At 41.0% G+C, this 27,167-nt stretch overlaps 1 protein-coding gene across 4 annotated transcripts in view; it reads right to left on the bottom strand.

The window, feature by feature from the left end:
* The window catches only part of ARID4B (AT-rich interaction domain 4B), a 153,955-nt gene extending 126,889 nt beyond the window's left edge, over positions 1–27,066 (bottom strand). For 3 of the 4 annotated variants that reach the window (XM_011287214.4, XM_019814300.3, XR_002147011.3), the window contains exons 1-2: positions 26,630–27,065; positions 25,735–25,789 (exon numbers count right to left, since the gene is read on the bottom strand). In XM_011287214.4, the coding sequence (XP_011285516.1) occupies positions 25,735–25,740 (6 nt within the window). In that variant the 5' untranslated portion in view covers positions 25,741–25,789; positions 26,630–27,065. Of the gene's footprint in view, positions 1–25,734; positions 25,790–26,629 lie in introns of all 4 variants that reach the window. The other variant, XM_023240382.2, reaches the window with a different exon arrangement.
* Between the last annotated feature and the right edge of the window lie 101 nt (positions 27,067–27,167).

Raw genomic sequence — 27,167 nt, 5'->3', positions numbered from 1 at the left:
GCGGAGCCTGCTTGGGATTCTCTCTCTCCCCTCTCTCTCTGCCCACCCCCTGCCCTTGCTCGCTCGCTCGCTCTCTCTCTCTCTCTGTCGTCACTCTCAAAATTAATAAACATTTATAAATATTTAAATAAATATAAAAAACAATATGTAAACAAGAAGCATTTACTGCCATCTAGCAACCACCTGGTGACTTAGAAAATTTACACTCGATTTTTAAATTTGAACCTTAAATTCGAGCCTTGCATCAGGCTCTATGCTGACAGTGCCAAGCCTGCTTGGGATTCTCTCTCTCCCTCTCTCTGCTCCTCTCCTGCTCACACTCCCTGTCTCTCTTAAAATAAGTAAATAAACTTAAAAAAATTTTTTTGAACCTTAAAAAACTCATGCAAGCATAAATTAAATTTTAAATATAAACATACAAAAAACAGTATTTCATTTCTTTAGTGACAGAATATGAGAATGACATACCAACCACCAGCATCTTTTTCAAAACAACCCCAATGTTTTGAAAACATGTAAATATTTTACATCAAAAAAATTAAAGAGGGCCACTGGGCTGGCTCATCGGCAGAGCATGCACCTCTTGACCTCAAAGTCATGAGTTCAAGCCTCATGTCAAGCACAGAACCTACTTAAAAAAAAAAAGAATTAAAAAGGAAAAATCAGGGTGCTTGGGTGGCTCGGTGGGTTAAGCCTCTGACTCCTGATTTCGGGTCGGTCATGATTTCATGGTTCATGGGACCCAGCCCCCAAATCGGGCTTGTACTGGCACAGGGCCTGCTTGGGAGTCTCTCTCTTCCCCTCTCTCTCTCTGCCCCTCCCCTACTCACACACTCTCTCTCAAACTGGAAAAAAAAAAAAAAAAAGAAGAAAACAACACAGTAATCTCTAAAACTCAAAAATAAACTGAAGTAAATGATCTGTCCACCAACTTGGTAGGATAAGCGTATAAAAAAAATGATTTCAAGTCACTTTAAAAAAAAATTTTTTTTAATGTTTATTTATTTTTGAGATAGAGAGACAGAGCATGAGCAGAAGAAGGTAGAAAGAGAGAGGGAGACACAGAATCCCAAGCGGGCTCCAGGCTCCAAGCCGTCAGCACAGAGCCCAACGCGGGGCTCGAACTCACGAGGTGTGAGACCATGACCTGAGCAGAAGTTGGCCGCCCAACCGACTGAGCCACCCAGGTGCAACCCCCCTTTTTTTTTTGAGAGAGAGAGAAAGAGAGCACAGGAGACAGAGCAGGCAAGTGGGGGAGAGGGGTGGAGGGGCAGAGAAAGAATCCCAAGCAGGCTTCATGCTCAGCGTAGAGCCTGACCCAGAGCTCAGTCCCAAAACCTGGGATCATGACCTGAGCCAAAATCAAGAGTTAGATACTCAACCAAATGAACCACCAGGAGGCCCTCAAGTCACTTTACAATAAATATTCTCGGGGGGGGGGGGGGGGGGGCGCCGGGTGGCTCAACTGGTTAAGCATCTGGCTTTGGCTCAGTCATGATCTTGCAGTTCATGGGTTCAAGCCCCACATGGGGCTCTCTGCTAACAGCTCCGCTTGGAGCCTGGAGCCTGCTTTAGATTCTGTGCCTCCCTCTCTCTCTGCCCCTCCCCCACTCATTCCATCTCTCTCGAAAATAAACATTGAAAAACCATTAAAAATAAAATAAAATAAGTATTCTGGGGTGCTTGGCTGGCTGAGGTGGTAGTGCACACAACTCATTACCTCGGGGTCATGAGTTCGAGCCGCACGCTGGGTGCAGAGTTTACTTTAAAAAAAAAAGTAAAATTAAAAAGTAAAATAAAATAAAGTGTTCTGATCTTATATTCCTGAGTGGAATATAGCCTAAGGACAAAAAAAAACACAGAAAATAATTTTAAATTGCATTAATTAGTCTGACTATTAATAGTAAGATTGGGAGACAACTGGGTGGCTGTCAGCTAAGCGTCCGACTTCAGCTCAGGTCAAGGTTCATGAGTTTGAGCCCCGCGTCGGGCTCTGTCTCACAGCTCAGAGCCTGGTGGTTGCTTCGGATTCTGTGTCTCCCTGTCTGCTCCTCCCCAACTCGTGCTGTCCCTCCCCCCAAAACTAAACAAACATTTTAAAAAATAATATTTAAAAACATAATATAAACAAACAAAAAACAAAACTCCACCCTATTTTCTTGGTCTGAACACTAAAAACCAAGAAGCCATAAGAAAACCAGTAGCAACAAACACCCCTGGCACTCTGATCGTGATCTCTAAAAACCATTTCCCACTTGAGGAAAACAGGGCTCCTTGAAGAAAAATCTGATTCCAGATCTAGAACAGGAAATATGTAAGATGAGCCTGAGATGCCTTGTGCCAGAAAATAAGGAAGTTATCAAAAACTAATGGGATCGTATTCAAAAGAACACAGGAATCCATTTGAAAGGTCTCCAAGTAGCCAAACATGAGACAACTAAAATGTCAAAGAGCAACCACAATGAAAAAACACACAGAAAACCTGAAAATCCGTTAACACTAAGAACACTAAAAACCAAAACCAACTTCACTGGTCATTTTAGGAGGACATCTACTAATTATCCTAAAAACCAGCAAAGTGAGGGGAAAATAATCATTTATTCTGTATTTCTGTATTTTACAGTCACCATATAGAATTTCAACTAGTAAATGCAGTAGGAGTGATAGAATTAGAAAATCATTTTGCAATCCTCATACAATAAACAGGCAACAATCATTAGTGGCTACTAAAACCACTGAATGAAAGTTAACATGAACTTTATAACAAACAGGTAAGTCTTACACCATCTAAAACCACTGACCCATCTCAGCAACACTAAAAAAAAGTGAATCGACCTAACATTATGTGCCTCCTGATGATACATGATAGAAATACAATACCTCTTATGAAGTATGCTCATCAAAAACGCCCTTAGAATTACCAGTTTATAAGAAATACAGGGGTTAAACAAAATCACACAGACGCAATGAGCTATACTCTGAATGTAAGAAATTCTACAGCTTAAGTAACATGGTTCCTTTATCAAATAAATGGCATGAAAACGGAGGAGACTTTATAGAATAAGAAACTAGGTTTAAGAGACATATCTTCCAATTGCAATGTGAGGACTTTATTTGGATCCTAACGTAAGGAGTCCTATTTTAAAAGCTATTTTTGAGACAATCAGAGAAATCTGAACGTGTTCTAACTATAGGATGGCATTAAGAATTACTGTTAACATTATTAGTTGTGACAATGGCATTGTGATTATGCTTTGGAAAAAGAGGCGGATGAAATTTGCTTTAAAATGCTACATGGTGGGGCGCCTGGATGGCTCAGTAGGTTAAAGTGTCCAACTTCAGTTCAGGTCACGATCTAGAAGTCTGTGAGTTCAAGCCCCGCGTCAGGCTCTGTGCTGACAGCTCAGAGCCTGGAGCCTGCTTCAGATTCTGTGTCTCATTCTTTCTCTGCCCCTCCTCTGCTGGCACTCTCTCAAAAATAAAAATAAATAAAATAATCTTAAAAATAATCTTTAAATAATAAAATAATCTTAAAAAAACATTTAAAATAAATAAATAACATGTTACATGGTGAGGGGGAGGGGAGATAAGGAGCAGGAGAGTGTAACATAAAACTAGTAGGACAAAATGTCAACGATGCTGAGGCTAGGTGGTAAGTATGTGAAAATTCACTGAACTTTAATGTACGTTGTAAGTTTCCATAATAAACTTTTAAAGTTCTATCACCAGGTTATTTGTTATATTATCATATATATCATCTATTTTTATCACTTGGAGTCTCCAGAATTTAAGGATCATGGAATTTTCCAAAAATTAAAAAAAAAAACTACAATGTTTCAAATAATACATTAATCTAACAACCAATTACTGTATCATATTATCCATATAAAAATTACTGCTTGCATTATTAGTAGTCACTGTGCCCATCCAGACTGGTTAAATACATGTTTAGTAGACTGGTGGTTAAGTAGGATGTGGCTTCATTTTACTTCAGTTTAATGTGAGATCTTCATTGTGCTTAACTAGGACCCTGTATTTGTTTCATCAACACTTAATCACAGCTACTACTGTAATCAGGACAGTGTAAGTTAGAACTTAAATGGTGTGGAGATGGGGAACTAAACCACACTGTTAATGTTTGCCATAAAAGCTGGCTTCGATCCATACACAGAGGCATTTCATTCATTAAAACCTGCAGTTTTAGGGGCACCTGGCTGGCTCAGACAGTGGAGCAGGTGACTCTTGACCTCAGGGTCATGACTTTGAGCCCCGCATTGGGCATAAACCTTACTTAAAAAAAAAAAAATTGCAGTCTTCTAAGTCTCTCACCGCATTTTCTAAAACCACCTTAAAGTGTGAACCCAAACCAAGTTCATATCCATTAAAAAACTTTGTTAGTGTTTTGGGGCACCTGAGTGGCTCAGTCAGTTAAAATCAGGTCATGATCTCACGGTTCCATAGCTTCAAACCCGCATTGGGCTCTGAGCTGACAACTTGGAGCCTGGAGCCCGCTTCACATTCTGTGTCTCCCTCTCTCTCTGCCCCCCTCCCCCTCGCTTGTTCTCTCTCTCTCTCCCTCTCCCTCTCTCTCAAAACTAAACATTAAAAAAACTTGTGTTTTTCGAGGGGATAAACAGTTTTTAAAATTATCCAAGGGTTTAATATCCTAACAACCAATAACAACTGCTAAGAGTTCAGCCTAGTCAAAAATTAACACTAAAACTAATTCATAATGGAAATAATTACTCACTGAAATGCTTCCTGCTCATCCCTATGGGCACTGGTTTAGCAATGGTTTAGAAGTGGATGGACCTGTTCTTTGGAATACAATAGAAAGGAACACTGGTTTATGAGTCAAGAGATCAAGGTCTACACCACAGTTTCAATTCCTAATTCTTACCCATCAGTGATGACTGCCTAAAGCACTCTCTTGGCAAAGAAATCTAAGGTTTCATTTAGGACCAGAAGAAAGTCTTTAGATTCTCTGACAGTTTTTAAATGTATGATATAAAGAATCTGGGAGTAAAAGAAAATGTGCCTTTATTAGGTATCTTTTTATTGTCCCAGAAGGAATTTAAATATTTAGTCCTGTAAAAATCCAAATTAACAGCTAAAACACCGCTCCCCTTCCTCCCACATCACTCCACTCCAGCTCCTCCATAAGAGAATGCCAGAAAAACTACTAAGGGGAAAAAAAAAACCATTTTCCTTTGCTTTTTCACTCTCTCCAGAAACCAATAAGGAGGTGGTGTGGCTGTTAAGGAGGCAAGCTCTGGAATAAATATTAAAAATAAATAAATAGATAAATAGATAGATAGATAGATAGATAGATAGATAGATAAATAGACAGACAGATAGATAGACAGATAAAACCAGGGGGCGTGGGGGTGGCTCGGTCGGTTGAACTTCCGACTTTGGCTCAGGTCACGATCTCACGGTTTGTGGGTTCAAGCCCCGCGTCAGGCTCTGTGCTGACAGCTCAGAGCCTGGAGCCTGCTTCATATTCTGGGTCTCCCTCTCTCTCTCTGCCCTCTCCCATTCATGCTGTCTCTCTCTGTCTCTCAAAAATAAACATTAAAAAAAATTTTTTTAAAAAAAGAAGGCAAGTTCTGGGGCTGGACTACGTTAAAATCAATCTCTACCATTTCCTCTGAGCCTCATATTCCTTATCTGTAAACAAGAATAGTAACAGTATCTCATAGTGTTGTCGTGAAGATTAAATGAGATATCTGTGTTTAGAAGAAGACGTAACACATATAAACTACTCAATAAACACTGGCTGTCATTTTTTATTGCTGCTTTTATTACTATAGTTTGTTCTACATTAAAGATGCCTCGGAGAAGAAAAAAAGAATAGCCACAATACAGTTTATTTTTTAAGTGTTTGTTTATTTTTAATTTGAGAGACAGCATGCATGCACCACGCACAAGTTGGGGAAAAGGGCAGAGGGAGGGAGAGAGAATAAAGAGGGAATCTTAGGCAGGCTCATTGAGTGTGGAGCCCGTTGACGGGCTTGATCCTACAACCCGGGGAACATGACCTGAGCCAAAAATCAAGAGTTGGACACTCAGCCAGCTGAGCCACCCAGGCACCCCGCATTTTAAGTGAGTGTTTTTCTTCAGTGGCAGAACTTCTTCCTCCCCTTCACATCACTATTCTAGATATTTTTAAGGACAAACTAATCTCTAGTGCTTCCTTTACATCGAAGTTTCATTTATACTTTCTTAAATGTGTACAGGCTACCTAGAGTATACTGTGGTTTCCAAGTTTTTGTTGCAACTTAAATATAAATAACAAGGAAACAAATCCTGAAATTTAAAATAAAACCAGAGGTTTCATCATTTTAAATCACTAAAATGTTAAGTTTCCCTTTATAAAGTACCCCCCCAAAAAGATCCTAGTATAAAAACATGTATCAACAATAAAAATCAAAAAAATGCATTATCTAAGTCAAATGAGATAAAAAGGTAAATAGCAAAATATGTGAAATTTTAACAGCAACCAAAACGTATGGGCACATGACAGGTAATACCTACAGACAAATATTTACATATATTTTAACAAGAGTACTTTCATATAAAAAAAAAAAAAAAAAGCTCTTAACCTAATCACCGTAAAGCAACTCTAAGAAGAGCCATAGAGAACACAGGCACACAGGGACATCCTACAGTGTCAGATGAGGGGCCACAAGCCACCGGTGCACTTGCAATGTGGCTACAGAGGAACTGTATTTTTAACTTTATTTAATTTTAATTTTAACTTAAAAGCTAATATTCTGTTTTTTTTTTAATGTTTATTTATTTTCGAGAGAGAGAGAGAAAGAACACAACCAGGGAGGGGCAGAGAGAGAGAGAGCGGTAACACAGAATTCGAAGCAGCTCCAGGCTCTGAGCTGTCAGCACAGAAGGAGGTGAGATCATGACCCAAGCAGAAGTCAGATGCTTAACCCACGGAGCCACCCAGAAGCCCCTTAAAAGCCAATATTCAATTCAGGTATTATAAAACTTTTATGTATGCTTAGAACAATCTGGACATGAGAATCTACTTCTTCAACTGTAAATTTTATGAGCTGCAAATACAGATCAGGGATCTCCAGTGACAATTAACAAAAAATGTTTATTTTTGAGAAAGCACAAGCCGGGGGGGGGGGGGGTAGTCAGAGAGAGGGGGACAGAGGATCTAAAGTGTGCTCTGCGCTGACAGCAGCGAACCTGATGTGGGACTTGAACTCATGAACCGCGAGACCATGACGTGAGCTGTGGATGGGCACTCAACTGACTGAGCCACCCAGGTGCCCCTCCAATGACAACTTACTGTCCACATCAAGATGTGATGTAGGTGTAAAATACATACCAGATTTCAAAGACGTAGCGTGACAAAAAAAAGTAACAATCTCATTAATAATTTTATATTGATTACACATTAAAATGACAATATTTTGGATATGCCAGGTTAAACACAGTATTAAAATGAAATTTTACCTGTTTTTTAAGTGCTGCTACTATACACTTAACTTTTACATGGCTCCCATTACATTCCTTTTTGACAACACTGTTCTAAACAATACACTCTAGCATCCAAATACCTGCCCACTAATTTACCCCTTCTCCTATTTATTTATCCTTATTAATAACTAACAGCTGTTGTTCAGTAATATTAGGCACTCTGCTAAATGCTTTACATGGATTATCTCATTCAATTCCTCCAAAGTAGGGGGTCAGTTTTATCATTATCATCATTTCAGAAATTTTAAATTAAGAATCAAAGAAGTTCAGGACACCTGGGTAGCTCAGTCAGTTAAGCGTCCAACTTCAGCTCAGGTCATGATCTCACGGTTTGTGGGTTTGAGTCCCACATTGGGCTCTGTCTGACAGCTCAGAGCCTGGAGCCTGTTTCAGATTCTGTGTCTCCCTCTTTCTCTGCCCCTCCCTGGCTCATGCTCTGTCTCCCAAAAATAAATAAACATTAAAACAAATAAATTTTAAAAAATAAAAACAAAGAATCAGAGAAGTTTAAGTAATTCACCCAGAATATGCCCAAAGTAAGTTATGGTTCGAGGATTAGAATTCAGTTTGGTTTCAAATTTATATTCTTAACCACTGAGGCTCTACTATAATGAACTCTGAATTTATATTCCTGAATTTTACTTTATTAAAGACACTGTCCACCAGGTGCCTCATTAGCACAGTAGGTGACATAGGTCTCAAAAAGACAATGTCCCTGAAACAGATATTTTCCAGTGAAAAACTCCCACTCAATTCCCCTTTTTAATGAACAGCACCAAAAAAAAGTGAACCAGGAAAGAAAAAAAATGTGAGGCTCCAAAAACAAAAGATTAACCCAAACTCATGAATCTGGCTGCCAGTAAATCAGTGCACAGGTAATAAGCACTCTATATGTTTTATCATAATGCAGCACACTCTGACCATACTAAGTACATACTCTAAACTATTAGCAATTGGTAATTTGAAGACCTGTAATAAAAGTGGCCTCTCCATACTCTATACTACAGTTACTATTTCTTGGCACTTATAAACCAAACACAGCAATAAGAATGTTGCATGTATCATTTTATTTCATTCATAGCAAAACGAGAAAGTAAATTTTATTCTTCCCATTTTTCATATGCTGAAAATAAGGCTCAAAGAAATAAACGGCGTAAGGCCATGCAACTAGCTAAGGGTCAGAGCAGGATTTCAACCTAACAAATCTACTCTACTATATCATCTCTCTATCATCAGGGTGATGAGGTGAGTGACAGCACATCATTTTGCTTCTCATACAACTTTGCTGAGGTTTGACAATGAAGAGTAGTACTTGAATTTATCACCTCCATTAAAATGGGGTACTGAGATTTCATTTTTAAAATGTCAGATAACCATTTGAATACAGTATCATTTATACTATCAATCATGCCCCTATCTACTTTCTAAGAAATGCTGCACAAAACACTTGATAAATGTAAAACAGAAACTTTGAAAGCATAAATTTACAACTCAAGACACACACAACTTTGAGAAACTGATTTTGCAGATGCACTTATGAAAATAGTTGTTCCGTATTTACTGCCTATCATTAGAGAATTAAAGGTATGCTACCAGAAATACGTAAAGAATACAGGGATAGCACAGAGAAGAGAAGGTTCAGAATCAGGAAAAGATATCCTGGAGACAGAGAATACTATCAAACTGCAAGAACTAAATCACTAGCTGCAACTCAATCTTTAGACACATTCTAAATTAGGCCACACTTAACTAGCAGTTATGTGTGCAAAGAAATATACAATAATGCAATCTAGAAATAATTTTTTCCAACCACAAAACTAAGAAAATCTCTATCAATTACTTACTCAAAGCAGGTTTGTATTGTAACAAGACAGAACTAGGTGACTTCTCTTTCCATCTATAATATTTACAAGATGACCTAGAGAATGTTCACATAGAAGTGTTTTGCTATGGAGTCCCTGGGTGGCTCAGTAAGTTAAGTGTTCCACTCTGGCTCAGGTCATGATCTCACGGTTTGTGAGTTCAAGCCCTGTGTCGGGCTCTGTGCTGACAGCTCAGAGCCTGGAGTCTGTGTGGATTGTGTCTCCCTCACTCTCTGCCCCCCCACCCCAACTTGTGAGCAGGTGCTCGCTCGCTCTCTCTCTTTCTCTCTCTCTCTCAAAAACAAATAAACGTTTAAAAAAAATTTTTAGGGGCACCTGGGCGGCTCAGTTGGTTAAGCATCCAACTTCAGCTCAGGTCATGATCTCGTGGTTTGTGAGTTCAAGCCCCGCGTCGTGCTGTCTGACAGCTCAGAGCCTGGAGCCTGCTTCAGATTCCGTGTCTCCCTCTCTCTCTGCCTGTCCGCCACCCACACCCAGTCGCTGTCTCTCAAAAAATAAATGTTAAAAAAATTTTTTTTTTTAAAAAGAGACATTTTAAGCTAGCCAAGTAAAAAGGTGGCTCTAAGAAAAATTAACAAATGAAACATTAAAAACAGCAATTCTCCAAGATCAACTTGGGAGAATCAAAAACTGTATCAACTAGGCACACACAAAATAATCAATCATAAGCAATTGTGACTTAAAACTGCCTGTTGCTCGAAACCCTCCTTAATTATTATCATAGCAGTCCTTTGAAAAAGCATAGTAAGGGGAAAAGCCTACTGCTTAAAAAATATTCTATCTTTTAGACTAAAACAGACTCAAACTGGGCGCCTGGGTGGCGCAGTCGGTTAAGCGTCCAACTTCAGCCAGGTCACGATCTCGCGGTCCGTGAGTTCGAGCCCCGCGTCGGGCTCTGGGCTGATGGCTCAGAGCCTGGAGCCTGTTTCTGATTCTGTGTCTCCCTCTCTCTCTGCCCCTCCCCTGTTCATGCTCTGTCTCTCTCTGTCCCAAAAATAAATAAACGTTGAAAAAAAAATTTTAAAAATAAATAAATAAATAAATAAATAAATCAAACAGACTCAAATCATAAAAAATGACAGTTAAGCATTCATCTGTTTTTTCAACACTGTGCTATAAATTTTCAATGTCCTCAACAAGCAAAGGTCTGGAAAGGCTAAATTCTAAAACAAAAAGAGCCACATTAAAGAGTCAAAGAAAAAGTAAACAACTTTTTGTGAAGCTTCACTTCTCTGGGAAGGGTCTGAGTCACTGACATCCTGTTCTGCTTCTGGAGGCCAAGCTTAACTCCACTATTCAGACTAGAGTTTACCAAGCCCCTGGTTATGCTGGGGACCACCTAACCCCAAGCATCTACCCAACAGGTAAGATCAACCAGTAAACATCTGTTAATAATTGCAAGTAAATACTACGCATGATCTGTCTGCACTGGCACAGAATTTCCATTTTCATGAAAATTCCTTTGTGGTGAACAATAAATATAAATTTCACTTTACATAAAAAGCCTAAAAGGCTAAATGATTTTTCTAAACTAAAGAGCCTATGTGGTAGGCAAAATAATGGCCTCCCCGGAGATGTTTGTTTTCTAATCCCCAGAATCTGTAAAAATGTTGCTAAACAGCAAGGGAGAATTAAGGCTGCAGATGGAATTAAGGTTGCTAATCAACTGACCTTGACATGGGAAGGTTATCCTGGATTATTCGGATGGGCCCAATGAAATCACAAGGGTGATGATACAAGTGGAAGAGCGAGGCAGAAGAGGCAGTGTCAATCAGAGACGGGAAGACAGGAGCAAAGGAATGCTTGTGTACAGCCTCCAGAGCTGGAGAAGGCAAGGAAACATTTCCCATGGAGCCTGCCGAAGGAATGCAGTCCAGAGACACCCATTTCTGACTTCTGACCTCCAGAACTACAAGATAATAAGCTTGTGTCGTTCCAAGCCACAAACTTGTGGCAACTGGTACAGCAGCGATAGGAAACGAATACGGAACCTAAATCTGGCGCCACGGAACAAGATTTTACCAAATAGTTTTATAAAGAACCTAAGTACAAGTGGTAACGTTTAGCACTGATTTGCATATAAAAACATCTCCCCCATCTAATCCCTCAAAATTCAACTTGTATACTCACATAAAAGTTTCTTGATTCCTAAAGAAAATTAAATAGTGATTAATCCTGAATTTTAAAATATTATTTAAAAATATAAGAGCAACTTTTCTGCCCAGTACGAAGAAAGAATGAAGTATTCCACAGAAGTTAATTTCTTTAATAAGTTTATACTTTCCAGAACAAAACCCTACTCTTTATGAAAATTTAATGATCTTTCTAAATTCTTCTGCTTCCCTTGTTCCTTGGAACAGGGGCGCCTGGCTAACTCAGTTGATGGAGCATGCAACTCTTGATCTCAGGGGTTGTGGGTTCAAGCCCCACGTCGGGTGTAGAGATTACCTTAAAAAAAAAAAAAAGCAGAAGGGAGATGGAACATATTAAAACCTGATGAATTCAAGGTCCACATTTGAAAACTGAAACACTAAACGAGAATACACTTGTGTGTCTTAGTTTTCAAAAGTGTCTTTTTCCTTTTCCTCCTGTAATTCCAGCTCTCACTATCCCCATTTCAAAACTCCTCTCCCAATACCCTTACACGTACATGGAAACATAAACACACACACATACACACTCCCAACTCACAAAGAACTGGATATTTCTAAACCATCTGTGGACTAAGCAAACCAGACATCTAAGTAAAGCTATGTATGTTAACTGAGAGGCAGAACAGGATTAGTAATAGTGAGAGCTCAGATCTGGAGCAGCTCAGGCTTAAAACCTAGCTCCGCCACTTCCTAGTGGCATGAATTTACTGAGGTCAAGTACACAGTCTCCTCAGTCTTCATTTTTTCATCTGTGAAACAGGCATATTCATACGTACCTCTCAGCATTTTTTTGAGAATTACATTTTAAAATGTATAAAATGTCTGACACATACTAATAAGGACTAAACAAGGAGTAGCAAAATTATCACATAATAACAATGATGAATTTGATGATGTCATAAAGAACATGACCAGGGCAGAGGCTGTGTGATAAAATTTTAATACTATTTCAGAACAAGACAAAATTAATGACAGCTTGACTTTGGGATTAATGGGATGTGATTATAAAAGTAAAAGATGCATTCAGAAATTACATGTTTACTAAACTAAATACAAGATTTACACTAGTACACAATATAGGATTGTGTTAATTACCAAAGTACATGAGGATTAACCATTACTTATTATCACAGACTTACAACTCATGTCAAAACATTTGTCTTAACACTCCAACTGCATATATAATTTTCTGGCTCTCTGTGATCCCTTAAATTAAATCATTTTTACAATAGTTGCCTATTATTTGAAAATTCACCCACAACCTCCCTCAATCGACACAAGAAGATTACGGTCAGAATTCTTTTCAACTGGAAGGAAAAAAGGTTGCATATAGGAAAGAATAATAATTATTATTACACCGGGGAAGAGGGAATGGAAAAATAGAATCAAGTCCAAACAAGTAAATAGAGAATGTTTCCAATGGACAGGAAAACTCAGAACTTAAGGGATGTCAACCAGACTGTAGACAGTTTTTTAGTCTAGGTAACCTAGTTGTCACTTGGCAGAACACTTGGGCTCTAAATCCACAGAGCCACATGATCTCTGAAGCTCTTCTGGCTCTATAGGCCACAGTGTTTCAATTCAAAATTACTTTGGCAATATAACCTGAGGATTCATTTTGCTCCTACTTTAAAATATTAACTCTTCAAAGCCTTGTCCTCTTGTCCTCTAATTTACAATACTAATTTTCAAACCAGTAAAGGTTTTCCCAGAAGCATGAAGTCCACTGTAGGCCATTTTAATATATTTTCATATGATTTTTTTTCCATTTTTAAGAAAAGAGTTAACTAACACCAAATATTTAGTATCATGATGCAATGCAATTCTAAGCTTTAAAAGGATTTTCTTTCAATAAAGAAAGTAGGTAAAAGGTTTCTAAACTACACACTATTCCATAAAGCATCAAAATGGAAACAACTTTATTACTCACTTATAACTAACAGAGGCAGCGTGGTTTGGTTTACTAACAAGAGAGCAGATTCTGCCATCGGTTTAATGTGTGCCTGTGGGCAAATCACTCAACATCTTTGCATCTGCTTCTCCAACCATAAAAAAGGAAAAATGTTGCTGACCTGCCTCAAAGGGATATTATAAGGAATAACGAATGATCATGAAACTTTAAAAACATAATATGCCACTTAAAAACATTATAATGCTAGTGTTAAAAAAACCCTTTAGAAACCACATATTCTGACCCTGAGCATCTGCAGGGGTCAATGCCTACGGTAGTGTGTCCTAAAATTAACCTTCCTAATAAATGCTACTAGGGATCCAAGAACAGCATTAGCTACTCTAGCAGCAGCCATACAGCACAGGGATGCTCCCTCACTAACCTCACAGCTTACCTTTTCATAGCAATCTCATGCAGTTAGATTTCATTATTAGTTAGTAGCTGTAATAATAATCCATAGGCCTATGAGGGGCTATCATAAATGCTGCTGGGACTGTTCACCACCTAGAAGCACTAAATATTCAAATAAATTAACGATACTTACTGATTACCTAATTGAATGCTAAACACTGCTATACATGAGGTTTGTACATATCTGCCAAAGCTAAAAGCTAAAGAAACATAGTGGTGCCTTTACCATATAATTTCTGTAACTTTTTAAATGTTTATTTATTTTTGTCAGAGAGAAAGACAGAGAGAAACAGTGCGAGTGGGAAAGGGGAAGAGAGAGAGGGAGACACAGAATCTGAAGCAGGCTCCAGGCTCTGAGCCGTCAGCACAGAGCCCGACGTGGGGCTCGAACCCACAAACCACGAGATCATAACCTGAGCCAAAGTCGGACACTTAACCGACTGAGCCACCCAGGCACCCCTAATTTCTATAATTTTTGATATTTATAGCAAACTTGTACTGCTTTTATAATAAAAACTTCTGAATTCTGGTAGGAATAGAACTAGTTTAGAAAAAAATATGTCTCTAAGTTGGGGGAAAGCAAAATTAGGTGACTAAGTGTCAAAAACCCTCAATACACAGAACAACTTTAAAAAAAAAAAAAATCCCTGAACAACTAAACAGAGATGGGTCTTTTGGTGAGATATCCTCACCAAGATAAAACTGAAAAAATGAAAAGCTACATTTTTTGTTTTTAATTCCCAAATAGGCATAAGCCAAGCTGCCTCATTTAAACTTTGACAGCAATAGTAGCTCCTTTGTCTTCAAGCCTGTTCGCCTTTCCTTTTACTCCTCTCTAGAGTAGAGACAGGCTTGGCAGGGCCCCGTCGCGCATTTGCCCCACCCCCACAGGCTCAGGATGCCAGACCAGCTTCAGGTGACTAACTGCCACATCAGAACAGTGATCGGATCAAGAGAAGAAAAAAATGTTTGCCCTACATACGCAAGGCTAGAGGTGGATGCTTATCCAGAAAATAAATATCTCCAGTGGTTCACCTAATCCAATAACAACCCTCTAGGCTTGGAAGTAAAATTTACTTTTCCCTTGAAAGAATCCCATTTGGGCAAACCAGCAGCAAATTAGAAGAAAGGACAAGTATTATATTTACTAAGAGAAGCTTCTGCATCAGGAAGGGCTGGGATAAAGTAAGTCTGAAATGGGAGCAAAGAGTTCTTAGAATCAAGAAATCTGGTTTTCCCCTTCCATTAAATACTCTGTTTTTAAGGAATTCATAAAGGCAAAAATAACAGGTTTTAACCTCAATCACAAAATTACTTTTCTCCAAAACTTCCAAATCAATCCTTAAGTTACAAAAGATTACAGTAGCTGTATCACCCTGAAAGTGTATTTAAATTAAGAGTTTGCACATTCTTTCCAGAGAACTAAGAATAATAGTTACAATTTATTGCGAATTTACTATGTAATAGATCCTGTTATTACATTTAGTCATCCCCAATAATCCCATGAGGTAAGTACTATAAATGTTTCTCATTTTAGACAAGGACACGAGCCTTCTTAGAAGGTTTAAGAAAACTGCCCACAACTTGGGTAAACAGGAGAATCCCAATTCAAACCCAAACACTCTGGATTAAAGAATCCTCACTCTATCAGTTTATGAAAGAAGTGACTGGCTTTTACTGGAATAATAAAGCTACCACATACTGACTGCTGAGAACTATGCCAAGTGTAGTGTAAAACATTTTCAATGCTATTTCATTTAGTACTTACAAACCTTGTAAGGTAACTATTATTATCCCCATTTTGCGAAAAATGAAAATGACGTTTCCTTTCATTGCAAAAATAAATAACTGCCCAAACTTCAACAGCCAAGTCAAGAACAGAGAGAGACGGTACTGGGAACAAGACCTCTCTTTCCAAGCCATATGCTCTTAATCATTAAGCCACACTGTTTATTGGGCACTTTAACTAAACAAAGATGGTTTTTACAGCCATATTCAAGTATAGTTTTTCCTGTCAGTAGAAAGTGAATCTTTTCTTTAAATTCCATTTGCTCAAAGTTTTGATAGTTTACAATCTTCATTTCTGCGATGAAAGTAAATGATTAAAAAGAAGTGTAATTTTTTGGGGGGCGCCTGGGTGGCTCAGTCAGTTAAGCATCCAATTTTGGCTCAGGTCATGATCTCGGGGTTCCTGGGTTCGAGCCCTGAATCAGCTCTGTACTGCCAGCGAGGAACCCGTTTGGAATTCTCTTTCTCCCTCTGTCTCTGTCCCTCCCTGACTCATGCTTTCTCTCTCTCAAAATAGATGAATAAACTTACAAAAAAGTGTGATTTTCAAAGAAACGTAAACAGGTATCAATGATTATGTTGTCATAAGAGATCCACACCCAGCAGAAGTATCAAATACAGAAGACAGCAGTCTGTTCTTGTCAAAACCTTGACATGGGACTTCAGGAACCTGCTTCAGATTCTCTCTCCCTCTCTCGCTGCCCCCACCCCCCGCCCCACTCTCGCTCGCTCTCAAAATAAGTAAAAATACATAAATTTTAAAAAGATTAGGAGCAGATCAGTAACAGGTGACATTACAGAGCTGTGTTTCTTAATATTCGTATCAAAGTTTCCACTGAGAACTTGATGAAATTCATCTCCCCAAGAAAACGTATGGCCACATGAATTTGGGTACATAAACTTTGGGGAGAGGAGAGATTTACAGCAACCGTGAAGCCCATATCTGGACCTTCTGAGTGGAGCACGAGCAAGTATTAATTAAGGAATACTGGGAATTATACTCAAAGTAAGACAAGTGCTGTTTTAAAAGTTTCCCTCTTTTTTGCCTTCTATTTTGTCCCTTCCTTCTATTAACCAGCCTAAAATATGACCCTTAGCAGAGAAAGTTAAATACCAAATTTGGTTTCTCTGTCTCTGTAAACTGACCCTTTTATTTTCTAGTAAACTGTTAATATACTTTTATAAACTCATGGTTTTCCTCCCCAAACCTGACTGCTATCTTGAATCTTAGTATGAAAACTATCAGATTTCCAGAAACACATTATCTTCCATGGAAAACTTGAATGTCAGAATTTCCAGCCCTCTCAAAAGCAGAAATGCAGTCATTTTTATAACAAAAGTTCTCTTATTTATTTTTATTTTTTGTAGTATTTATTTCTTATTGAGAAACAGAGATAGCACACGAGCGGGGGGGGGGGGGGGGGAGTGAGAGGGAGACACAGAATCTGAAGCAGGTTCCAGGCTCCAAGCTGTCAGCAAAGGGCCCGACACAGGGCTCGAACTCACGAACCGTGAGATCATGACCCGAGCCAAAGTCAGACACTCAACCGACTGAGCCACCCAGGCGCCCCCCAAAAGTTCTCTTTTAAAATTAAGATACACATACTGATTAGTAGTTTAAGACATAACAAATATGCACACAGTCTTATTTTGATGTAAAGTAATTAAATGAAAAATTTCAATTATCTTGAGAACAAAAAGCCAGTTATGGCTTATATTTCGTTCACTGTCCACTAGGTATAAAGGAGGCCCAACTGAAAAGAAAAAATACTGACACACTTTCTTCACATGCCTTATCAAAATCCACACCTTCTACAATCCGCAACATTTAAATACCAAAAGGATTAATATGACAATGGTTTCCACTGCTTACCAAGTGTCACACTGAATACTAGATTCTAATTCTCATGAATGCAGAAACATCTTCGTTCTGTGACACCAAAAGGAAAGCGGCAAGAATCCTATTTTTATTTTAACATTTGTTTATTTTGAGAGAGAAAGTGAGAGGGGGAGGGACAGAGACGGGGGTGGGGGGAGGGGAGTGGTGGTTACAGAATCCCAAGCAGGCTCCACAGTGTCAGTGCAGAGCCCAACGAGGGGCTCGAACTCACAATGAGATCATGACCCGACCTGAAACCAAGGTCAGAATGCTTAACTGACTGAGCCACCCAGGTGCTGCAAGAGTCCTGTTTTTAAGCAATTCATCAAGAACAAAAGTTTGCAACTCTTTTAAATGTATCTATCACTAAAAAATTAATAAAGCGTATCTATATCTTGTTTACAGCCACATTACACGAAGCAATATGCCAGTTAGCATTTTTCATAAATATAAAATATAATGCTTATTTCCAAAAATTACACAGCCCTAACTTCATTCTAAACCCCAGATTTTTAGTTCTTCAACCAAAAAATCTTGGTGTCCTCCTCAATTCTCCTTCCTTCCCATTGAATCTGACCGGAACTACTGGCTCTACCTTCAAAGGAGATATAGACCCTGACCACTCCTCACTCCCCTCACTGTGATGGCTAATATCCCACCATCATCGTCCATTAAAATAGCTTCCTAACTGGTCAGCTTCTATCTTCAACTTGCCTTCAGCCTGTTTTTAACACAACAAAGAGTGATCCCTTAAGAATATAATGAAAATCTGCCACTCTGTAACGAGATTGCATAACTCACAGTTCCCTATTTCTACGAGAGTGAAAACCACAGTCCTGAACAATGGCCTTCAAGGTCCTAGGTGATCTGATGGGCTCCGCCCTCAACCTGCATACCCTCTATCCACCCCCTCCCATTCTCTTCTTTCCTTACTCCACTGCAGCCACCTTGGCCTCTGTGCAGTTCAATGAACATGTTGACCTGTCTTTAAAGCCACATGACTAATGGCATCTTTTAGACAAATATTTGTGCCAATGTCTTCCCAATATACCTACTTGGCCACCTTGACACCACAGCCTGTCCCGCTCTGTGCTCACAGCTCAGAGCCTGGAGCCTGCTTTAGATTCTGTGCCTCCCTCTCTCTCTTCCCCTCTCCCCGCTCACAGTCTCTCTCTCTCTCTCTCTCTCAAAAATAAGTAAATATTAAAAAACAAAAATGTAAAGGGCACCTGGGTGGCTTAGTCAGTTAAGCTGCCCACTTCGGCTCAGGTCATGATCTCACAATTAGTGTGTTCGAGCCCCGCATCGGGCTCTCTGCTGACAGCTTTGGAGCCTGAGCCTGTTTCAGATTCTGTGTCTCCCTCTTTCTCTGTCCCTCCTCCACTTATGCGCATGAGCTCTCTCTCTCTCTCTCAAAAATAAACATTCAAAAAAGGTTTTTTAATAAAATAAAATAATAAATTAAAAAATGTATTAAAATAAGACTACAGCCTGCCGCAACCCTGTATGTATTCCCTACCCTCCTTACCCAGCTCTCCTCTTATTTGCATACTATTTAACATCTAATAAACTAGATTACTTATTATGTTTATTTCTCTTTGTCCACCCTTGCTCCCTTAAAACCTAAGATCCACAGGGCCAGGACTTTTTGTTCACTGCTATATCCTAAATGGCTAGAAAAGAGAGACCAGCACTTTAAGTGTTCAATAAATGTTGAATAAATTGTTTAAATGTCCAAATCCTTAGTGGCCACTAGACATAATGCCAAAAAACACCTGAAGTTAAACATTCACTTCCCAACAGGGTTACCACAGATAGTATTACTATCCTAAAAACAGCAAGATCCACTCCCAGGACCCAGGAAAATTGAAACTATGCGTTCACACAAAAGCTTGTATACAAACGTTCACAGCAGCACTATTCATAATAGGGAAAAAGTGGATACAATCCACCACACGTCCAACAGCTAATGAACGGATTGGCCAAATGTGGTATATCCACTAAATGAAATATTATTCACCAACAGGAAAGAATAAAGTACTGACACAGGCTACAATACGAATGAACCTTGAACATATTATGCTAAGTGAAAGAAGCCAGACACAAAAGGCCACATGTTGTATGATTCCATTGAAAGGAAATGTCCAGAACAGGCAAACCCTTAGAGACAGAAAGTAGATGACCAACTGCCAGGGGAGAGAAAGAGGAGAGAGAGAACAGGGAGTGAGAGCTAATGGGTACAGGCTTCTTGTTGGGAAAACAAAATGTTCTGCATTTAAACAGTGATAGATAAACAATCTTGTGAAAATACTAAGTACTAAATTGTACACTTTATTTTTTTTTTGAGTTGTACATTTTAAAAGGGTGAATTTTACCTCCTTTCCTAAAACTCAAAAACTAAACAAAACAGAAAAACATAAAGGAATGCTCAGGCTCAATGTTCACGGCTCACAAATGAAGGAAGGCTAAGAGCTGGGAATGCCTTCTTGGCTGTATTCAATTCTAAGAATCCCATCCACCAACTAATCACAGAAATATTTTAAAAGGGAGGGAGAGAGGCTAGTCCTGTTAGTAGCAGCAAGCAGAACTTTTCCTTCCCCTCCAATCCATTCAAATGCTATCATCTCCACCTGCAACACCACCGCCTCCCACACCTGGTCCACACCATCTCACCAGAACTAATCCAGGAGCCATGCCACTGCCGCCCCTACTCCCACTCCTGTTCCTCCACAGTCTGTTCTCTGAACAGCAGTTACCGTTTAAAAACGTCAATCAGATGACTTCACACTCTTGCTCGAGACCCTTCAATGACTTCTTAAAACACTCAGATTTTACTCTACGTACTTCGCACGGCCTACAAGGCCCTACACCATACCGGCCCTCGTGATCTCTCTAACCTCATCTCCTACAACGCCAGCTCTAAAGGCTTTCTTCCAGTTCCTTAAGGTATGCCAAGGTCAAACAGGCCAAAAACATTTCTCCCCGGGACCTTGGCATTTGTATTTTCAGCCTGGAATGCTCTTCCCCCAGATAGGTGAATGGCTCGCTCTGTCACTTGTTGCACGTGCTGCTTAAATGTCACCTCCACAAACAGGCCCTTTATGACACCTAATCTAAAACTAACACCTTCAGTCACTGTAACCTCTTATCCTGATTATGCTTTATTTCTCTTCACAGCACTTAGCACACTTTTTTTTTTCTTCCCCTGCCTGGTGCCTGTCTATCCTAATAGAAAGTAAACTCCATGAGGGTAAGAACTCTTGCTCGCTGCTGGATCCTCAACACCTCAAAGCACATCTAGTACGTGCAAGGTACACAATATACAGACTGAATCAGCAAAAACACATTCTTCAGTGAAATATGTGCTCATCTAATCTACTTTTAAAAATCACAAAAAAACAAAGAATTAGCAATGGGCACAGAAAACAAGTCAGTGTTTTACCAAAATTACCTGTTCATCAAAAAGACCACAAATTCATAGAACAAAACTCATATGCCACATTATGGATGTACAGTTAAAAGTTGTTAACTGTAGAGAGAGAGAGAGAGAGACAGACAGACAGACAGAGACAGTGTGTGAGTGGGGGAGGGTCGGGGGGAGGCAGACACAGAATCCGATACAGGCTCCAGGCTCCGAGCTGTCAGCACAGAGCCCAATGCGGGGCTCGAACTCACAAACTGTGAGATCATGACCTGAGCCGAAGTTGGAGGCTTAAGCGATGGAGCCACCCACGCACCCCTCACCCTACCTGCTCTCTTAATCCTACATCCGGACTAGTAGATGTGGACATCCTACAGATACCTTCAATACTCGAAACCCTGTACTACAGCTTTCCTCTCAGGACAACATACTTCAGATGACAATAACATCCATCCCATGACCCAACACAGAAACTTCCATCTTCCTCTTACCCCGGGGCCCAGAGTTACTAGGTCCTGAATTCAGTTTCTGAGATATCTCAGATCTGTCCCCTCTGCTCTACCCCCACTGCATTAGTTCAAGCCCTTATTCACCTCTCACTTGGACTTCTCATCTGGAATCTCCAGATCTTCCATTTAGATCTCCCTTTTGATGGATTCACTACGATACTACCAAAGTGACCACTCCAGAATATAAATCCATCATCCTTACTCTTTCCTAACAACCTTCCGTGCTTCCGTGTACCTTTCAAGAAAATTTTCAACCCCCTCACTCAGCCTCATTTCCTATCACTGCCCTCCTATTCCCACCCCAAACACATCATGCTTTCAAAGTTAAGCAAGGCACAGTGAACAACTTACACTTTCCAAATACACCATCTCGGGGTTTTTTTCATTTTCCAGTATGTAGTCCCCTTTCTGACTCAAACACTCTTTTCTACCCTTCTTTGCCAAATGAAAGCTTTAACACTGAGCTTAGATGTCAATTCCACCAGAGAACTTTCCATGACTCTGATTTAGATGTCCTCTTCTGCCCTCCCACAGCGCTTACCACAATTACCGTACATTGCCGTCAATACTCTTACAATTGGGTATATGTTGTTTTGCTTTATTTTTCTGTGTCTTCTACTAAATTGGGAGCTCCCTGAGAGCAGTTCTGAGAGTATTCACCTTCATTCCACACTGCCCCACGCATGGAAGGGGTTGTTGTTAAATGAATGATTTGTGAAAGGGAGTAGGGGGGGAAGAGGAAGAAAGAAAAAAAAAAGGGAAGGGGAAAGGCAGAGGGAGGGAGGGGAGAGGGAGGAGGAGAGGGAAAGAGGAAATGAACAAAAAGAAGGACAAGAGGAAAAAAGTAAAAGAAACAAAAAGGGAAAGGAGGAGCCAGGGAAAGGAAAGGGGGAAAGCAGGCAGGAGGGAAGGGGCAGGGTGGTGAGAACACGCACACGCATGTGCACAGGCACGCGGGCAAAGGGCATTTGTACACAATCCATTACTTCTGTGTTCTATGCCAGTGATTACTGAGGGAATGGAACATCTGAAAAAGCCCATCTCCCGGAGATTCTAAGCATAACCATCTAAATCACTTCTCCCATAAAGATTCTGAAATGTCCAGCCTCTGCCACTTCACTTGAAAATTTACTGCAATGTAATGAGAGATGTTAATAACATGCACAATGTAGAAACAAAGTTTTAGTTAGGAAAAAGTAGGAAATAAGGGTGCCTGTGTGGCTCAGTCGGTTATGCATCTGACGCTAGATACCAGCTCGGGTCCTTGTGATGGTGAGATAGAGCCCCGCACAGGCCTCCGTGGTGAGCGTGGTGAGCGTGGTGAGCGTGGAGCCTGCTTGGGATTTTTCTCTCTCCCTCTCACTGCCCTGCCCCCAATCGGGTGAGCATGTGTGTGTACTCTCTCTCTCTCAAAATAAATAAATAAACATTAAAAAAAAGCAGGAAATGAATCTGACATAATCAAGTCTTGGAATCAGTAATAAACTTTCAATAAACTATCATTTCCTGATAACATGCTATTACTGACATTGAAAGATCTATAGAAAGGATAAAAAAAAAAATCCAACATCACACCAACAACATGACCTGTCTTAAGAACAAAATTGCTTTTCGGGTGCCTGGGTGGCTCAGTCGGTTAAACATCTGACTCTTGGTTTTGGCTCAGGTCAGATTCTCACAGTTCGTGGGACTGAGCCCTGCATCAGGCTTCGCACTGTCAGCTTGGGATTCTCTCTCTGCCCCTCCCCTACATGCACTGGTGCTCTCTCACAATAAATAGGTTTTTTTTTTTTATTGCTTCTGTGCTACAGTCATATTTCTCAAAACCACACTGGGCAAAAATATTACTAGATAGAGTATTCTAATTAGTAAAGGACTTTTATTTAAATACACTCTTGAAGTCACGTACTACAGGAAAATTGTCGCTAAAACATGTAATATTTAAAACGATACATACATTTTAATGCAACAACCAGAGAAGTATTACTAAGCACTCTTCCAATGACATCAGTATGCTGTCACTTAATAAAATAAAAAAATTCCTTGAATAAAACAGATAATAAAAACTTAAAAGCTCACCTCGAAGTATGAATATGTTTGGTAAGATCTAAGAAATAGCACAAATCCTTCTATCGCTCAGCTGTCATTACAATTTGGAAACTGGGAGCCCACACACACACACACACACACACACACACACACACACACAAAAGATTTAAGCCCAATATAATCACTACTAAATACTTCTTGAATTGCAATTTTGTTAAAGGAAAATACCAATCATGGGCAGCCTCTCAACTTTTCAGCATATAAGAAATTAAGTTGTAAGAAATAAGCTAAGTATGTAGCACTACTGATTATTAATAGACTCCCAAAGAGAAGACTTACTACACGTACAATAACAGGAAGTTCTTTTTGCACAAAACTAGAAATTTACTTTAATAACTCAACATTACTAGTACCTTTTTTTAAAGGCAATAATAATGGAAATGCTAAGCACTTAAAATTAGTAGTTCTAAAATGATACCAAAAAATTTGCATTTGCCTAATATTTTGAAACTTTTAAGGCTAAAGTTTCCAACGCACTTTCATTTTTTAAACACACAAGTTAAAAAAAAGGGAAATGAAAGGAAGAAAATGTAAATCTAAAGGACCTTCAACTTAACTACATTTCTTTTAACCAAACATTAACAGAGTACCTGAGATGTGCCAGGGATGTGTACAGGGAACTATGACATATTACATCTATTACAAACTAAATCCTGTGTTATTCAGCTTCTGAATTTATTATGTTATTTAACCCAACACTTTTCTTAAATTCTCATCCAACAGCGAGGAAGATACACACTTTTTCCTAACAAATTCACTTGTCTCTGTTTTACATAGGTCACAAGAGTCACCGCTAGCATCTGTGACTAACAAAAGGGATTCATTTCAGAGACATCACTGATCATTTTTTTCATCTACATGAAGGTGAGACAGGAATTCAGCAGATCTAAACTGTTTCAGGTATAAACTGTTTTAGGTTATAAACACCCTAAACTCAAGACGGAAAAAAAAAAAAAAAACCACTAAAAAAAAAAACCCCAAAAAAAAACAAAACTGGACTAAATTTACTTGGTATAGCTGATAAATATTTAAGTGGCCACAGCATTTACTTCTTCCATAAACACAAACATTACAAATTTCCATTTAGACGCAATACTATAAAAAGTCTTGATTCTGAAGACAAGCGAAGAAAACTTTTTTTTAAATAATTCAAAGGAACTATCCAAAGTAGACAACATTTATATTTTCACATACTATCACATACTATTTCACATTTCTACACTCGTAAACACACTCTACCCTTTTAAGCACTTCCGAATTTGTCGCGGGTGAACAAGCTGTCTAGTGTCTAAGTTCCACCAGTTGAATCTAGACATTTCAGACACCTAAGGCTTTTTATCCTACAGTGTATTAAAAAATGACAGCATTCAATTACATATTCTCTAAAAAAACAACCAGTACTTCCATTGCTATAATTTCTTCCACCGACTAAGTAAATTCTACCCTTCAGACACTATCCTCCATTCAGTTAACATGTTTACATTTAAGAGGAACCCGGCCATGGGCTTTCCACATCAATCCACATTGGTTTTTACCACAACATCTGACAATTTACGGATCAACAAAGAAAAATAAACCATATAATGCTAAATCCCAGGAAATACAAGGGGCAACTGCTATCTCCGAGCTGTGTAAAGATCATAAAGATTCTCTTTAAGGATTTCTCAATTAAGATCACTTTCATGGCTAACCCTAGAGGTCCTCTGCTAAAAATTCACAGTACTGTTCACGCAATAAATGAGATTTTCTTTCATCAGTGTAATCGATAGAAGCACAATACAGTTCAGTTTCTAGAGTCGGATTACTTGACCTGCTTTTTCTGTTTTACCTTGTAAAACACTTTAATTCAAGCAGTTCCTCCTACCTTACCCTGAAAAAGGAGACGTCCTACAGGGCAGAATTCTGCTCAGTGCGATATCCTCCAAGTGGCCCCAACTCCACAGCAAAGCCGGTAGAGAGCCACACCAGCTGACCCCCGTCGTCTCCCGGCAAAGGGCTCGGGCACCAAGCCACCCAACACACCTTCCTCGGCAAAACTCGGAGGCCCCACACACGACCTCGATCAAACCCCCATACTTCCCCAATTCTGTAACCCCAGAGGTCGTTTTCTGGAAGCAATCTTACCTTCATGATGATTCAGGGACCGCGATCCCCTCGAAAACACCAGATTCACCTGCACCTGGAGGGAAAACAAAAGACACCCCGTCAACACCACCGGGCACCCCTCTGCACTGGCGGAGGCGGAAGGAACCGAGCGAAGCCTGAACCCCGAAGAAAGAGCGTGGCGGGCATCAGCCCCCGAACCACGAAACGCCGACGAGGGGCTCCCTCTGGCCTCGCCAGCCCCGCAAACCCGGCCACCTACACAGCTCGGCGGCTTCCCGTCCCCATTGTCGGGACCCGCCGGAGTTTCCCGTCTCCGACAATGACGCCATTTCTGTCAGAGAAGAAACTCACAACAAGCCCGGGGGCCGGCGCGGGGCCGGCTGTCCTCCCCGAGGGCCTCCGGGCCCGGCCGAGCTGGTCGGCGCCCCAAAGGGTCGCGCAGCCCCGCGTCCGAGCCGGAGCAGGCCCGGGCTCGAGGGGCCCGGGGTGGGGGGCGGCGGAGAGGCCAGGCGGGCCGGAGGAGGGCCGCGGGCAGGACCGACCCACCGCGCAGCCTCTGCCCACGTCCCGTTCTGAGGCGGACACCCGACAAGTGCGAGCGGGATCCCCGTCCGCCGGGCCGCGGGGACCGCCAGAGGACCGAGGGGCCGGGAGGCGGCACAGCCCCCCGCGCCGGCCCGGGCCCCCCACCGCGGCCCGGAGCAGCTAAACCGCTGAGTGTGCGGCCGCCAGGCTGGGGGGCGACTCGGACTCGGCAACAGCACGGGGGGCGGGGGCTCCCGGGAGGCCGAGGCCCCCAATCCGGGCTCCCGGCAAGACCACCGAGCGATCTTCCCCCGCTCCTCGGCCAGGCCCAGTGACTCCCGAAAGGACCCCCTTACGAGACCGCGAAAGCCTCAGAAAATGTCCCTACCTTCCTCGGAGGCGAGCTCTGACCCTGGCACGTCCAGAGTTCCCTCCCCTACTCCCCCCCAAAACCAGCAGGCCCGGGGGAGAGATGGGGGAAGAAGGGCGGCGGGTCCAGCGGTTGCTGAGGCTGAAGCTCCGGCTCCTCCTCCTCCCGCGGCGGCGACTGGTACCTTTGTTTGGCGGCCGCTCGGGCTCCCTCGCTGGGGGGAGGGGGGGACGACGAAAAATCCCTCCCGGACTGGAGGTCCGGGCCCCGAATCGCGCTGCCCTCCAGAGGACGGCAGCGCCAGACCCTCTGCGGCTCCTTCCGGGCAAAGGTCCAGGCGGTGGCCGTGGCGGCGGCAAGCTTAAGCACAAGAGTCTCCCTCCGCTCCGGCGCCCGAGCTCCTCACTCCGGACTCGACTGACGGGCAAACATCGCTTTCCCCCCCCCAACCCCAAGTGCCCCCCTCCCTTCTTTCTCCCCTCCCCTAGATATTTTCCCCTCCCCTACCTCTTTCCCGGATGGCCTCTTAGATGACCTCGGATTGGTTAGAGTTCTT

The sequence above is a fragment of the Felis catus genome, chromosome D2 (genome assembly GCF_018350175.1).
Source record: "Felis catus isolate Fca126 chromosome D2, F.catus_Fca126_mat1.0, whole genome shotgun sequence".
Taxonomy (NCBI): Eukaryota; Metazoa; Chordata; class Mammalia; order Carnivora; family Felidae; genus Felis; species Felis catus.
This window is presented reverse-complemented; position numbering and strand designations above follow the sequence as displayed.